The 15400-nt window shown below is 34.7% G+C and overlaps 1 protein-coding gene across 1 annotated transcript; it reads left to right on the top strand.

Annotated features, from left to right (window-relative positions):
* The first annotated feature begins 10291 nt into the window (after positions 1 to 10291).
* On the top strand, positions 10292 to 12981 carry LOC132061026 (transcription factor bHLH94-like). Its single transcript, XM_059453910.1, has 3 exons — positions 10292 to 10726; positions 11701 to 12108; positions 12825 to 12981. Exons 1-3 carry the CDS (start codon positions 10346 to 10348, stop codon positions 12924 to 12926), a joined length of 891 nt encoding a protein of 296 aa, XP_059309893.1. The 5' UTR covers positions 10292 to 10345; the 3' UTR covers positions 12927 to 12981.
* The last annotated feature ends 2419 nt before the right edge of the window (positions 12982 to 15400 follow it).

Raw genomic sequence — 15400 nt, forward strand, 5'->3', positions numbered from 1 at the left:
AGCCATTATACCTTCTTTCTTGTAACTTGATAAGTCATGCTACCATGTGTTTTGGTGTTTTGATGACTTGACAAACCTACTCGAGGAACCAGTTACGATGATAGAAAGACCTGGTCTCTAAGTGTCGATACATGGGTTAACTTTCTTGTAAAGTTCTTTCACAATAGGGAGTACAATAGAGCAGCATACAATAGCAGAGTTGCTTTATGGGCTGTCATCTTCACTCTTTCTCTACATATTCAAACATCATGCTAAAGTGAAGATTTGATTCTTGTAAAATCCAGAAATTGTTCAGATCTAAAAAGTGCAAGTCTCCACACATCAAGGTGTGTTCAAGAACAAAGCTTCAACAAATCCAAGGACCTGTTCTTCTAAAACTGAAGCTGTGTTAAGTCCTAGGAGTATTAAGTTTCTGTTCTTTTGTTCTTAAACTTGTAACCCACTCTTCTCAAAGGTAGCTGTTGTAGGTACTACGAATTCTCAGTAGTTTTGCATAGGTAGTTTACCTACATTCTATTGAGTGGCACTTTTGGCTAGAGTTAGTCAAGGTGTATTAGTGTGTTTGGCTGGAGGTAGTCAAACAACGTTGAACTCTCAAAGGCTGCTTGTAGGAAGTGAATCTTCACAAACGTTTGAGTGGTACACTAGGCTAGAGTTAGTCTAGGTGTATTAGTGGCTTGGCTAGATGTAGTCAATAGTTCCTTGCAGTAGGGGTATTGTAAGGGTGGAGAGATTATGTGAGTTAATTCTTAGATTGCAAGAATTATAATATGAAGTTGCTCGGTGTAGTGGAGTTGAAATCCTACGTGGTAGGTCGTGATTTTTAATCCCTTGAGCAAGGAGTTTTCACGGTAATATCCTGTGTTATTTACTTACTGCACTGCATCAGAGAATTGGTACACAACCAGGTCCCTCATATATTGTTTGGTGGACGCACAACCTTTATCAATTGGTATCAGAGCAGGTTATTTCTAAAAGGTTAACACCTAGAATGGATCGTTCACATGGCTGCCCTACTAAACAAAGAAGAGAAGGGAAAAAATTTGAATGTTGAGGGAAGAAGTGAGTCAAGTGATGATGACGAACTAGAAATGGCATATCTCACTCATAGATTCCAAATAATTGTTTGAAGAAGTGCTGAGTCCCTAAAAAAGAAAAGTCACAATGAAAGTCTCAAGGACAACTCCAACAAGACGGCTACTAGAAATCTGGTGCTCGATAAAAGACTCAGAAGAAAGGAGGAAGCTGAAAACTTGATGAGGCAGGATCTTACCGTATGGAGAGACTCGATGAGACGTGGATGTTGCTCATATTTGGTATGAGACGTCAGAACAGTCACGAGGGGAAGTTGTGCCTCCAACAACTTGGGATGAGTTTATAGATGTCATTCACCACTTTCAGCCACTTGAGGTCAGGGAGGCAAAGGATTTTGAATTTGAAATACTTAGACAGAACAACATGAGTGTCAACGAATATTATCTCAAGTTTGTTTCGTTGGCCAGGCATGCTCCTTACATGGTTCCCGATATGAGGGCTAGAGTTAGACGATTTGTATTGGGCCTTATACCCGACTTGTATGGTGATGCAAATATTACTGCTTAGAATAGAGAAATGATCATCATCAACATGGTTGCTTTTGTTCAGGGTAATGAGGACCGAATGAAGGAAGAAGAAGCACTCCAGAAAGAAAAAGACAGAGAATTCAACAAAAGAGCTAAGTCTGCACGTAACTTCAGTCATGGGGGAGGTAGATGTAGGAAATTCTTTAAGAACAGGTCATCAGGACCCGGTCCATCTACAGCCGGTTACTAAATTTCAATTTAGGAATGAACGTAAGAGACGAGTTTCGGGCCCCGGCGGGTTCTGGCTCTCAGGCTAGTGTGTGTCAACAAACTTATACTAATCTTGTCTGCAACAAGTGTGGTAAGAGACACCCAGGGGAGTATCGCATGGGTATGGATATTTGCTATGGGTGTGGCTAGAAGGGCCATTTTCAGAGAGATTGTCCATCAGCGAGGCAGGGTACCGGAGGTAATGTGGCGCAGTCCACAAATTCAGCAACTCCTCGTAATTCTCAAGCCTAGTCAGGGCATGGTGCAGCTAAGTTTGGTAATGCAGGCGGAGATAGGAACCCCTTGTATGCTTTAGCGGCTCGTCAGGATACAAAAGCACGTGCAAATGTTGTCACAGGTACACCAACAGTTTTCACTTTTGACGTCTATGCCCTTATTGACCCAGGATCCACCTTATCTTATGTAACCCCATTTGTTGCTAGAAATTTGGGATTGAACTAGAAAAGTTGCATGAACCCTTTGAGGTGGCTACCCCAGTTGGGGAATCACGTTTCACGTTCACGTATTCATGCAGCTACATCCTCATGTATTCATCAAATCAAATCTAGATATATCCTCATGTATTCATGCCTCACGTTTCACGTTTACGTTCATGTATTCTCTATTCATGTCTCATGTTTCAGCGTTCATGTTTTCACGAAACCATGTCATGTCAGTCCAGTTCTCATGTTCCATGTCATGTTTCTTCACGTTCATGTATTCAAGCCATGTCCAGTTGCATTCTTACCCATGACCCATCAATCGAGGACGAATGATCCCAAGGGGGAGATATTATAACACCTCGTGCATTCGCGCTAAGATTTGAGTCATAAGACGGGAGTATAATGAACTCAATATGAGTAGTATAAAAAGGGTGTTTGAAACCCAATCAAGTCATAAGAATAGTCCTTGGGAAAAGTATAGTCGGAAGCTACCATACGGAGCATGTTTTCAAGTGAGTTTGCACCGGGTGTCTCATTTAAAGTGAGTATACGGAAAAATATTTATGGAATTTGGGGAAACTTCCTTCTTTAAAGTTGTAGATGTTTGAAATGCCTTTCCAACAATATATTATGGAGGTCAAACAGACATCTGTACAAAAAGGAATGCACATTTTACTAAAGAGCTATCAGTGGTGCTCGTCCACGGGCATGCAACGCGTGCAGACTGACGTCCTAAGGCCATGTATCGAGCAGAAGGGAAATGAAGTGGGGTCCATTTCATATGCATGCTCGTGCATACACAGGCAGCGCACGCTGCTAGGCACGTAAACGTCTTCCTTGACGTGTGATCTCTGCAACCTTTTTAAGTGCATTTTTCCTGATTTTTCATTCCATTCTTCACTTCTTCAAACCCTGGCACGGATTTTCTCTCTTCTCCTTATCCTCATACATCAAGGTAAGACCCTCCCATGTATTCCCAAGTGAATTTTAATGATTATACATGAATTCTAAGCGAAATCCTATGTTAACAACCTAGGGTTTTCAAGAAAACCCATCTCAAGGTTCAAGATTCAAGATTTTGGAATTCTTCTTCAAAGATTCAGACTTTTCTCAAGTTTTTGGAGCGATTAAGGTATGTAGGGTTTCTATCCACGTGTGGGAACATCATTGTTCTTCTCACGCCATGTTCTTCCATGATTATACGAAATTTCACCAAAACTAGGGTTCTAGACATGTTTATGATAACCCTAAGCTCATGTACCATGATATACCATGTTTGTATTGATAATTAGTTATTGTATTCTTGATATTCCATTTTGGTTATTGAGAATCTGTCTGTAATCTATGAAAACCCATACTTTGCATTCCATGGGTTCTTACATGCAAGATATGAACTATTATGCTTATTTTCATGAAAATCCTACATGTCTCCATGTTTTCATACAAGTATATTATGTAATTATTTATTCATGTTATATTATACTTACAATTCATGTCTACAAATCGTGTTTAAGAAAACCATGGGCTCAGATGCCACCTATTTTCATGTTTATGTTTTTGGGAGTTGCACAGATTACCGAGAAGGCTTAGATAGCTTGAAACTACGCTTGCCACTGTAGGATAAGGATCGTTCCACCCAGTTAGGATGATTCCTTCATGTTTTATTAATTGGATCCTTTCATGTCATGTTTATGTCTCATACCCCTAGCAAGGTATGAGATTGTTCTGCTGGTCGGGCCAGGTACCAGACTCCGCGTACCCACGTGGTAATTCATGTTGTAGGTTATATTAATGCTCTCCCAACTAAAAATGTTTTTACTCATGTTATATGTACGCGTGTGTGTGTATATATATATATATATATATATATGTACATACTCATGTCGTATGATACTCATGTTCATGTTCATGTTCATGTTCAACTTACTGCATACGTTTCGGTTTCGGTTCTATTTGCTGGAACTGCATTTCACGATGCGAGATTTCACGGACGACGGATCAGCTCGTTAGGACAATGTTCGTATCAGCTTTTTAGTGAGCCCCATCTCATTCGGGGTTTAGTCAGTATTTATATTTTATGTTAGTTTTGCAGTTAAGGTATACCGGGGGCCTTGTCCTAATAAATAGTTTAGCAGTCAGACTCATGTCAGAGGTTTCATAGACTAGTCCAGTTATGTCATGTCAGATGTTCAGAGTCGTATAACCAGTATTGGCTCGGCATCTATTATATTTTCAGATTATTTTCGCATCATGTTTAAACAGTATTTTCATTAGTATTATGATAACTCATGTTATTCAGACTATCCATGTTTTAAAGTTATATTCCGCATTCAAGTCATGCCCCATGTTTATTCAGCAAGTCATGTGGTTCGCTCGGTCACATGCAGTCAGGCACTGAGTGTTGTGTTACGCCCAGGCCATGGTTCGGGGCGTGACAGGGACCTTTTCACTTCACTTTAAAAAATTAAGATTTATTGTATTTTATTTATAGAAGAAAAGAGGAAAAGAAAAACTTGTATCTAACAAGTCACGTCAATAAACAACCGCACGAGGACTTGGGGATTCGGGGCAAAAGTAGTAAGTTGACATATACAGAGTGGAGTTTTGTGTGTGTGTGTGTGTGTGTGTGTATATATATATATGGCGATAGGGTTCGTAGGCTTTACTTCCTAACCCAAACTATATCATATTTGAGAATAGAAAGAAAGATTACCCATAAGCTTCTCTCCACTTTCTTCTTCGGAAAAAACCTAGTACTCATCTTCAATCCATATACATTCATTCGTCAAGAATTCATCAAGAAACCAGCAAGAATTAATCAAAATAGAGACATGGGTGATCAAAATATGATACATTGGAAGAAAAACTATCTCCTTGGTAAAGGTCTTTATGGAAGCAACATACACTTGGCTTCACTCGTGGAGGATTTGTTTTTGTTTTTTCTTCTCCCACATTTGTTGTGGTGAAATCTGCTGAAGATCAACATTCTGATTCCCTAAGGAAGGAAGGGAATATCTTGAAAGAGATGAGGGGATGTCCTTACATTGTCCATTGTTATGGTGAAGATGAGAGTATAGAAAAGGGCAAAAAGACATAAAATCTATTATTGGAGTATACACATGGGGGAACCCTTAGAGATTTGATGTCGAAAATGGGTAACAAGATTTGTCCACAGGAGGTTTCTTTCTATATATGTTGTCTGTGGGTACGACATCCGACTTTTACAAGTCACTATATTACTTGGCGACCACGTATACTTGCGTGTGAAATGGGAGAAACATCTACCTTCATGCATCTATTCAAAGGCTATATATATATATATGTCCCAAAGAAGAATATGTCCAAATTTTGATGTCTATTCTTTACGTTCACTGTAAAGGTATCCGCTTAATTTCGTAACAGAAGAATAAAATATATGACTTCACGTTGTTTTTTTGTAAGGGGTGTTTGGCTTATTGTTACAATTTAAGTTATATACGAATTTCAATATGGCGATAGGGTTCGTAGGCATAAAAATTAAATACATATAATTCTCTTTAACATTCTTCCTATCAAAGCATTATTGGCGCTCCAAATTGCCCAAGATCCACCCTCCACTAGGTTTTAACCATGTGTTAACAATACAATCCGTATGATGTTGTTGTGTAAAATTTTATTTGCTAATATGAAAATGTGAGTAGTTTGATTAAAAATTCTAAAAAAAATCTCTTATAAAAGTAGGTATTTTTTTTTTTGTTGGTTTAATAAAGATTTTTTACTCTTTAATTTTTCTACATACTACAATACTCTCTAAGCAAAAATAAATTATAAAAATCACTACTAACTAAAATTTGTTTGGGGCCTCAGATTTTTGGAGGCCTAAAGCAAAGGCTTCACTAGCCTCCTCTTGAGCCACCCCAATTGTGTCACATGGAGAGAGCGGCAGAAATGGAAACATTTTGCGTACCAAGAGGGAATCATGATTACAAGTTCTATTGGAAATGTTTTTGATCTTGTTAAAGAATGGGAAATCGAGATATGTAGAATTTGGAGGTTGAGTTCATTGAAAATGATGTTGATGATCATAGAGAACTAGTCCACGATGCACAGGCTGAACATACCAAATGACTTAAGTTTGAAGAGTCCATTCTTAGAAAAAAAAAAAAAAAAAAACTAACATCAGATGGCTGGACAAAGGAGATGCTAACAACAAATATTTTCATGCCATCATCATTGAGAAGAGGAGGAGACTCAACACTCAGAGAATTCAAAACTCTAGGGGGCAATGAATTAGTGGTGATGAAGAGATTTCTGAGGAACCTGTTAAACACTTCAGAATAAAAGTCATTTATTCTAGAAAGAGAATAAGCCTGATCTTCAATATATTGATTTTTTTAACAATATCATGTTATGTTCTATTCTAGAAGAAGCTGAAATCAAGGAGGTTGTCTTTGCACATTGTCCGAATAGTGCTCCTGGCTCGGAGGACTTTGGGGATCTTTTTACCACAACGTTGGGATATAATAAAAGAGGATCTCATAAAAATACGTGTCAAAATGACTTTAGGTGTCGAGTTACTAATTTGGATGTTGTATTATTTTTCTTAAGAGTTTGCAGCATCATATATGCTAGGTGTACAGTTTGTTACAAATTTCAAGCAATAAAATGAGTTCTATGTATTCAAGCGCCTACAGACTCTTAAGGTGCGATATTATTCGTTCTGAACTAAGCTTTTTTCTTAAAAAAAGTTTTATATTGTTAAGAGCATCTTAACAACTAGATTCTCCTTTAGACACATAGTCAATTTTGCCTTTCTTTTTCTGGGTTCGGGATCCCCTCCAATAGGATTCTCTCCAATATTTTGTGAATTAGAAATGCAGTACTAGATACCTCAACATCCTTCCTAATAAAGCATTAGTGGCGCTCCAAATTGTCCAAGTATCCACCCACCACTAGGTATCTCTATCTTTCTGCATCTATTCAGAGGCATATTTAGGACGTTCTTAGTATTGGACTCAAAATATTTTTAAGATTATGGGCTCATATTTATTATTTGTTATATTTTTAATGAATTTTTATACATAAATTTATGTTCGACATTAATAGTATTAGGCTCAGATGATCCCAAAAATTTAAAGCTGCATCCGCCTCTCATCTATTGATTTGGTGTAAATATCGGGAGGGGTAAGTTTGTACTATGCATGGAACAATTCATGTGTCTAACTATATTGGAACTCCTGTAAAAGCCAAATAGTACGTTCTAATCATCAGTCTTATATGTACAAGTAGGGGTGTACAAAGTAAACCGACAAACCGCACCAAGCCGATAAACCGAGTCAAACCGAGAAAAAAACCCGACTAGTGGTTTGGTTTGACTTGGTTTGGTGTTGGAAAAACAAACCCGACCATAATTTTAAAATATTTTATACATAAAAATATTTATTTGTAATGTAATTTATAAATATTGCTTAAATTTTTTCGTAGTTCTTTAACTATTATCATACTATTCAAGCTTGAACTTCGAATTTTGAATGTCAATAAATTTTATATCCTATGGATGTTAGTAACTCAAATAAAGTCCAAACCAAAACTAACTCAACACTAATGCTAACAAAAGAAATTCAATTTACCACTAGGAATGACAATAATGTTGGATATCTATTCTTCGCTTTGCATAATTGATTTAGAGAGTGAAAAAACATAACTTAAGTTTTATTTCTTTGTCATGTAATTAATACTTATTAGTTGTACTTATTTTAGCATGACTTAGTATTTTTAGATTATGGTCATTTTCTTTATGGCTTGTTAATTAGCAATATTTATTTTGACCGAATTTATTAGCTTTTGTTGAATATTTTAATACAATGTCATCACTCTTCTCGCATTTTGTGTTATTTTCTTAAGAAACACCTTAATTATATAGTTGTATCTTACTAGAACTAAAGAAATATTTGAAATAAAAGTTATATGTTTTGTATCAAGACTATTCGGAAAAAAAAAAAAACCCGAAAAACCCGAGAAAACCGGAGATTGGAAAACCCGAATTTTATTGGTTTGGTTTGGTGTATAAATTTAAAAACCCGACGCAATTAGTTTGATTTGGCGTTTAAAAAATCCGACCCTAACCCGATCCATGTACACCCCTATGTACAAGAAAGTGAACATTTAGAAAACACATAGGAACAAGTTGATCTAGAAGATCCAATTTTTAGACAATGTTGGAAAGCTCCACTTTTGAATTTATGTTCAATTTTAGTAAATAATATAAAGGCAAGTTGACGCAATGTATAGCAGATACCCTTGTATCTAAAGCTAAACTTTCCCATCAATCAATAATAATTACTCAGCCTACGGATTCATGCATGCATTTGCTCATTTGATTTCATTGCGTCAGCCTATACTGATAAACTCAACTTTGAACTTTTATTTGAAACTAAGACTTCTGTCTACAACGTGGGGGCTATTCAAGTTTTTGTTTTGTTTCTTGTTTTATTTTCTCTCGGTATTTTTTGGCCCATCAGAGATAAATTCAGAATTTGAAATTTATGGATTCTTAAAAAAGTAAAATAAAATAAAATAATAATAAAAAAAGTTTATGGGTTCTTATAACAAGAAGTTAATATACAATAAATATTTAGAAATATTTATTGAATTGTTTTATATTTATACATGATTTGAACAAAAATTAATGGATTAATATGAACCCATATATTACACTATAGAATCGCCCAAGGTCACCAGATGCTCGAGTTTCTAACATATAATGAAAAGGTTGAGAAAGAAAAATTCATTGAATATATACATATTAATTTAGAACCTAATAACATAAAAATATTAGAATCCAGCACCAATAAGCCTCTGATTCAGAGAGGCAGGAGCATGGGTTTAGGGTAAGGTGTTCGGTGTAGGAAGTAGACTACCAAGAGAGTCGTTTTCTTGACTTTTAATTAAGAATTTATTTTTTCCTCCAACAAATATTTATCAAAATATTTTGACCAATCAAACCTGAGAAAATTGAACATTATTTTTCTTCATACCGAGTGTTAAAAACTTACACGCTTCCGGAGTTTACATACCAAACCAATGTACTTTCCATGGTTAAATAATAATTGGGATGAAAATGTATACATTAGTTAAACATAGTTATACAGTGTATACAAGAGTTTCGGCGAACGATTCTGTTACACGCATCTTAATAATACTTTTGGTATTTTTTCTTCTCACAAGGGTACTCGAATTTTTTCCGGTCCAACAAGGTTACTTCATACTTGTGAGAAGATCTCTATCACATATTGTAATTTGAGAATCTACTTATTTATTTGGAAAACCAATGTATATGAAAACTACAATATATAGAAATGGCAAAAATCTTTGAACGAAGCTTTAGGACTTCTAATATTCCTATGTACCAAATATTCAATCTACTAATTAATTGGTCCTTTTGACCACGCGATCCACAGTCGCTTTTGGTCAATTTGGCATGACACCAATAGATCAAATAAAATCATTAGTAGGCATAAATAAATGAGGATTTAATTATAAATACTTTTTACACTATTAATGAATTATGGTATATGATAGAGGGTAATTACAATTTTACTAAATCATTTAATATATTTATCATATAGATCAACTTGTGATTACTTTATAAGGTGATCTCTAATAGTATAAATATCTTTATTGTTAGTGTATAAGACCTAAATTCAATAATAAATAATTTTTTTAATCCCTCCCCCGGCAGCTTCCCTCTTACTCCCTTAGTGACTCAAACTCACAACTTTCTGATTGGAGGAGGAGGGTGCTTACCATCCGATCTCTTGTCCAATAGTAAATAAATGTTATAGAAACTAAATTAACATGAACAGGGACTTAGCTAGCTCGAAGTAATCCAAGTCAACATATAGCCTCACGCGTGATAGTTTCTATAGATTTTTTTTTTTTTTTTTTAATGTATTTATGATGGGTACAACCTGTCTTGGTTAAATATATTTGCCTCTAGTCTTAGAAGCCTATATAAAGAAAAAAAAGACAGCTACTTTCTCATGCCTAAACATAGATTTTATGAATTTTAGAGAGCCAAAAACGAATTAAATGGCTTTAGAAACTGTTGTTTTCCAACAAGACCCTTTTAGCTATAACAACAAAGATTTGTACAACTTTGGAATATTTGATGAGTATGGCTTAGGCATTGAGAAAACAACTATTGAACAAAGTTGCAACATAGGATATTGGGATTCTCAATATTCCTCACCTGAACTTTGCTCCGGCAATGGATTCTTGCCGCAGGAATACACTCCAGTGACCACGACACGCCAATCCAAGAGAATGAAACGCAACACATGCTGTAAGAATAAGGAAGAAATAGAGAATCAAAGGATGAGTCACATTGCCGTTGAAAGAAATCGTCGCCGGCAAATGAAGGATTACCTCACCGTACTCCGGTCATTGATGCCACCTTCTTATGCTCAAAGGGTACTGTCTCTTCTCTCTCAATTTATTTCATGCAAGTAACGACATGCATGCAGTAGAAGATATTATTATACGAGTTTAAATTCATCATGTCACTCACGGTGTTAAAGTATTTATATAATCAGGTCACTTATAAAATAATTATAAATACTGGATATTTTTACAAGTATAATTTGCTAACCTCATAAAAATGAGAAGTAGCTTGATAATGTTAATATATCCTTGTATTGTCACATGTGACTTAAATCCATTTACACAATTAGATCACTTCATAAGTAATTACATGTAAATCTCTTAATAATCATTTATTAGTGATCTTGTAAAAATGATAATTAACCTGTAATTCGAGCATTTCTCTTTTAATTTTTTGATTTACGGATCTTCCGTGTATTATAAAGGTCGAAAGATTTATATTTTATGTAATTGACTCTCAACATTTTTTATGCATCGACAATGTAAGAAATATATATATATATATATACACTTATTAGATATATATATATATATATATATATATCATAATGGTGAAAATATATATATATATATATATATATATATATATATATATATATATATATATATACTTAGTAGATAATTAAAGATTTTTCATAAGAATTATTATTTGATAATCCGCTAAAATCATAATGGTGAAAATGATAAACTTGCTATTACATGGTGAAATTTACTGATTATATAACAATTTTTTTACACGGCTAGGATATATAACTTAAATCCTTAATTAATTGTATATATATATTACTTAGTAGATAATTAAAGATTTTTCATAAGAAGTATTATTTGATAATCCGCTAAAATCATAATGGTGAAAATGATAAACTTGCTATTACAATTTACTGATTATATAACAATTTTTTTATACGGCCAGGATATATAACTTAAATTCTTAATTAATTGTACTTTACATGACTTGTGAATAATTCAAATTTATTAATTTTTTGGATATATAATTTGAACAGGGAGACCAAGCATCAATTGTTGGAGGTGCAATTAACTTTGTGAAAGAACTTGAACAACTCCTCCAATTTTTGGAAGCTCATACTAATAAGCAAGTGAAACACCAACCACCAAATTCATGTCATCCATTATTCTCTAGCTTCTTTACCTTTCCTCAATATTCAACCGGACACCACCACAGCCACGGCTACCCGAAGGCTGCCCCAAACGGGGCAGCAGATGGCGGGTCGGGTGTGGCGGATATTGAGGTGACAATGGCAGAAAGTCATGCAAATATAAAGGTGTTATCAAGAAAACAGCCAAAACAACTATTGAAGATTGTTACTTGGCTTCATGCTATGTTTCTTACCGTGCTTCACCTTAATGTCACCACAGTGGATCATATGGTACTATACTCTTTCAGTGCCAAGGTTAGTTATATGTTCGTATTTTTTCCTGTACATGCACTATAAGTTCGAATGATCAATTCTGCAATCAATTATTAGAATCAACAAGTCTAAATCGTTCATTTAAAAAAAAATTGAAACCCTTCTTATTGGATGATTATGATACTTCCTGAAAATCAAAATTCTTAATCAAAGAAGGAAGTGAAATTCGCTGACAATATATAAAACGCATTTTTTCACATGCACTATATATTCTCCCCGTGCAATATGATAACTGATCGAGTTTGAGTGAAACTTTGATAGTGAATAAAAAGGGACTTCTGAATTTTATTTTTCGAGCAATGTATAAACATCATCTCATTTCTTTTGTTTGTTCTGATTTTCTATTTTACTTCAGCCATTACGTTTCAATCCCATGTACCAAACAAGTTAGGATTGATTATATATGGATCTTTGTTGACCATGTTTTTTCATTCGTACTCATTATAGGCAAATATTATACAAAATAAATATTTAAAAAATCGAAGTTATCTATATTTTCTAATTGCACTAATATGGCTAAAAGACTCCTAAAAGCATAAGACATAAAATAAATGTATTAACATGACTAAAACATATTTCCAAATAATTGGTATCGTCTATGTATAGAGATCTTTTTATTCCATTATATCATATCTTTCGCTAAGTCTGAATCGTCAATGCTTAGAATTTAGACTTCTAATTTGTATTCCTTGAGACAGGTTGAAGATAATTGTGAGTTGAATACTGCTGATGACATAGCAGCTGCTATATATATGCATGAAATGGTGGCCATGATACAGGAGGAGGCCATATATGTCTAATTGAGAAGACTTCTCTCTTCTTGCACACACCCCCACCACCCCCCCCCACCCCCCCCCCACACCCCAACCCAAAAAAAAACAAAAAAAGGAGAGAGAAAGGAAACCACTCGTAAACAAAAAAGAAAAAGTCATTCTCAAGATTGTATAATCTCTTGTCATTGTCAAATAACAATTGGCTACTTTGTTTAATTGAAATCATTATTATTTTGTTTGCGTTCCAGCCACGGAATATAACTAGCTTAGTGCTTGGAAATTAGTTCAAGAATTTTAGTTATATTATTATTATTATTATTATTTTCTTAACTAACATAGTACCATGGTGAGATGTAAAAATAATTTTATGATTTTACTGTTATAACGAATAAAGTTCAATAACCATGCATCAAATTACAACCTACTATTATTATTGATTGTTCCTGGAAATTGTCAGTATTGGAGTTTAGATTCCATGAATGATTTAATTTATTCAAATTAATAAATTAAGCTATATCAATTGAAAACGAACTACGTGATACATCTTGATATAGTTTGCTTGTCAAAGATTTGAAGTCAAATAAAATTGAATAATATTAAGAATCTGCAAGCTCTATATAAAGTATTAAACACACGTCATTTCTTTCATTAAATAAAAACAAGATAGCTTTGCAAGACATCACAAATTCAATAAAATAAGAAATTTTAAATTTCAAATTTGTATTAATATGAGAGAGATGGCTTATTTTTATGCAATGTTAATCTCCCGAAGACAGATAATATATGCTTTAGTTGCATCAACAACAATATTCACCTACTCAAAGTCGGATCTTGGATTTGAGGTATATGAGTTCCTACAACAACTTTAAGTGAATATACAATAAATAATTAGGTGCACAGACAAATATTTATAATATTCAGTGTTCTTAGTACATATATAGAATTTGAGCAAAAGTTACTGAATTTCGGTGAATCCACATGCAACATGCTGGATACGCCCCTCACCTATATACATGTAGTGAATAGAGAAAAGCTGATATTTAGTTATCCTTTTACCTAGTAGGGAGCATTAGGGACATGTAAATTTGATAACAAATTGGGTCCCTTCTAATTTGTTACCTCATTCATTGTGGTCCTCAAATCACCTTTCTTATAGGAAAAAGATAAACTTTGGATTCTTAACTTATTTGAGTATATATATATACACCCCCCAGACTGCTGTTGGTACTGGCGGAAATTATGTCATATAAGAGACAAATATGCTGCAGGTTATGTACAAGATGGTTGGCTAACTTTGACAGGGAAATACTCCATTGGCAGTGGATACAAATGGAGTATGGGAATGCAAAATCAATGACCATGGAGCAGATGGATATGGAGAAGAGGAATTCTACCCAAACACAGCTTCATCAACTGGCTAGCATTACATGGAAGGCTATTAACCAAAGATAGACTAATGAAGATGGGAATAAGCCAGGATGACAAATGTGTACTCTGTGGAACTGATAGAGAAACCGTCGAGCACTTATTCTTTGGATATGAATTTTCCAATAGGTGCCTAGGGGAATTATTGCAATGGCTCCAGAAAAGACCCCAGATACTGGATTTCAACGGTATATGGAGAAGACTAGACAGGTCAACACATGGAAAAGGGTGCAGGGAAATGGTACTGGGGGCCCTAGCAGCTCTAACATACAGAATATGGAAGGCAAGGAACTCAGCCGTATGGGACTCTAAAGTCCCAAGACCTCACATCCTATTGACTCAAGTTCAACAGGAATGCAGGGACCGCAAAGACTACTCTCAGTAGAACACAAAAGCAGGAACACAAGGAATGGATAGAGGAGCTACTAAGATAGAAAATACACTTGTACATGAAAAGTTTTTATTTGCATACTCTAAATAGGGACTAAACTGGAAGATACAATGTAAATGTTGGTTCGTGAGGATTAATAAAAAAAATTCTTCACCAAAAAAAAAAAAAAAAAAACTTATTTGAGCGCTTTTCTAATAATCTCATCCACAATTTTCATGGAAGACGTTTAGTCTTCCGATTCGTCTATTAGCCCTTGGATTTTGATAATCTTTGTGTTGTGTATCCTCAACTGACTACTAAATTACACCTCCAATCCTTCTAAATGCGGCCAACTTACTGAACATGATGCACAGAGTTGTTTCAGGGGAATGGTGGGGGAGGTGAATAAGGAGAAAAATCCTGACAGAAATCGCCCGAATAGATACATTATTTCTTGTTATAGTGAACTTTAGGCAATTGATCATACATGGTCACACTACTTGATCCACTTTTGGTTTTTTCATATACAGTTAGACCTATTTATAACAATCAACCTCCATAACAATATTTCACTATAACGGCCAAGTTTCCTGTTGTTTATATTACGTGTTCTCTATGACATCATTTCGCTGTAGCAGCCAAAAGATATCCAAACAATGCTGTTATAGAGAGGTTTGACTCCAAACAATGTTGTTATAGAGAGGTT

Source organism: Lycium ferocissimum, chromosome 6 (assembly GCF_029784015.1).
Source record: "Lycium ferocissimum isolate CSIRO_LF1 chromosome 6, AGI_CSIRO_Lferr_CH_V1, whole genome shotgun sequence".
NCBI lineage: Eukaryota > Viridiplantae > Streptophyta > Magnoliopsida > Solanales > Solanaceae > Lycium > Lycium ferocissimum.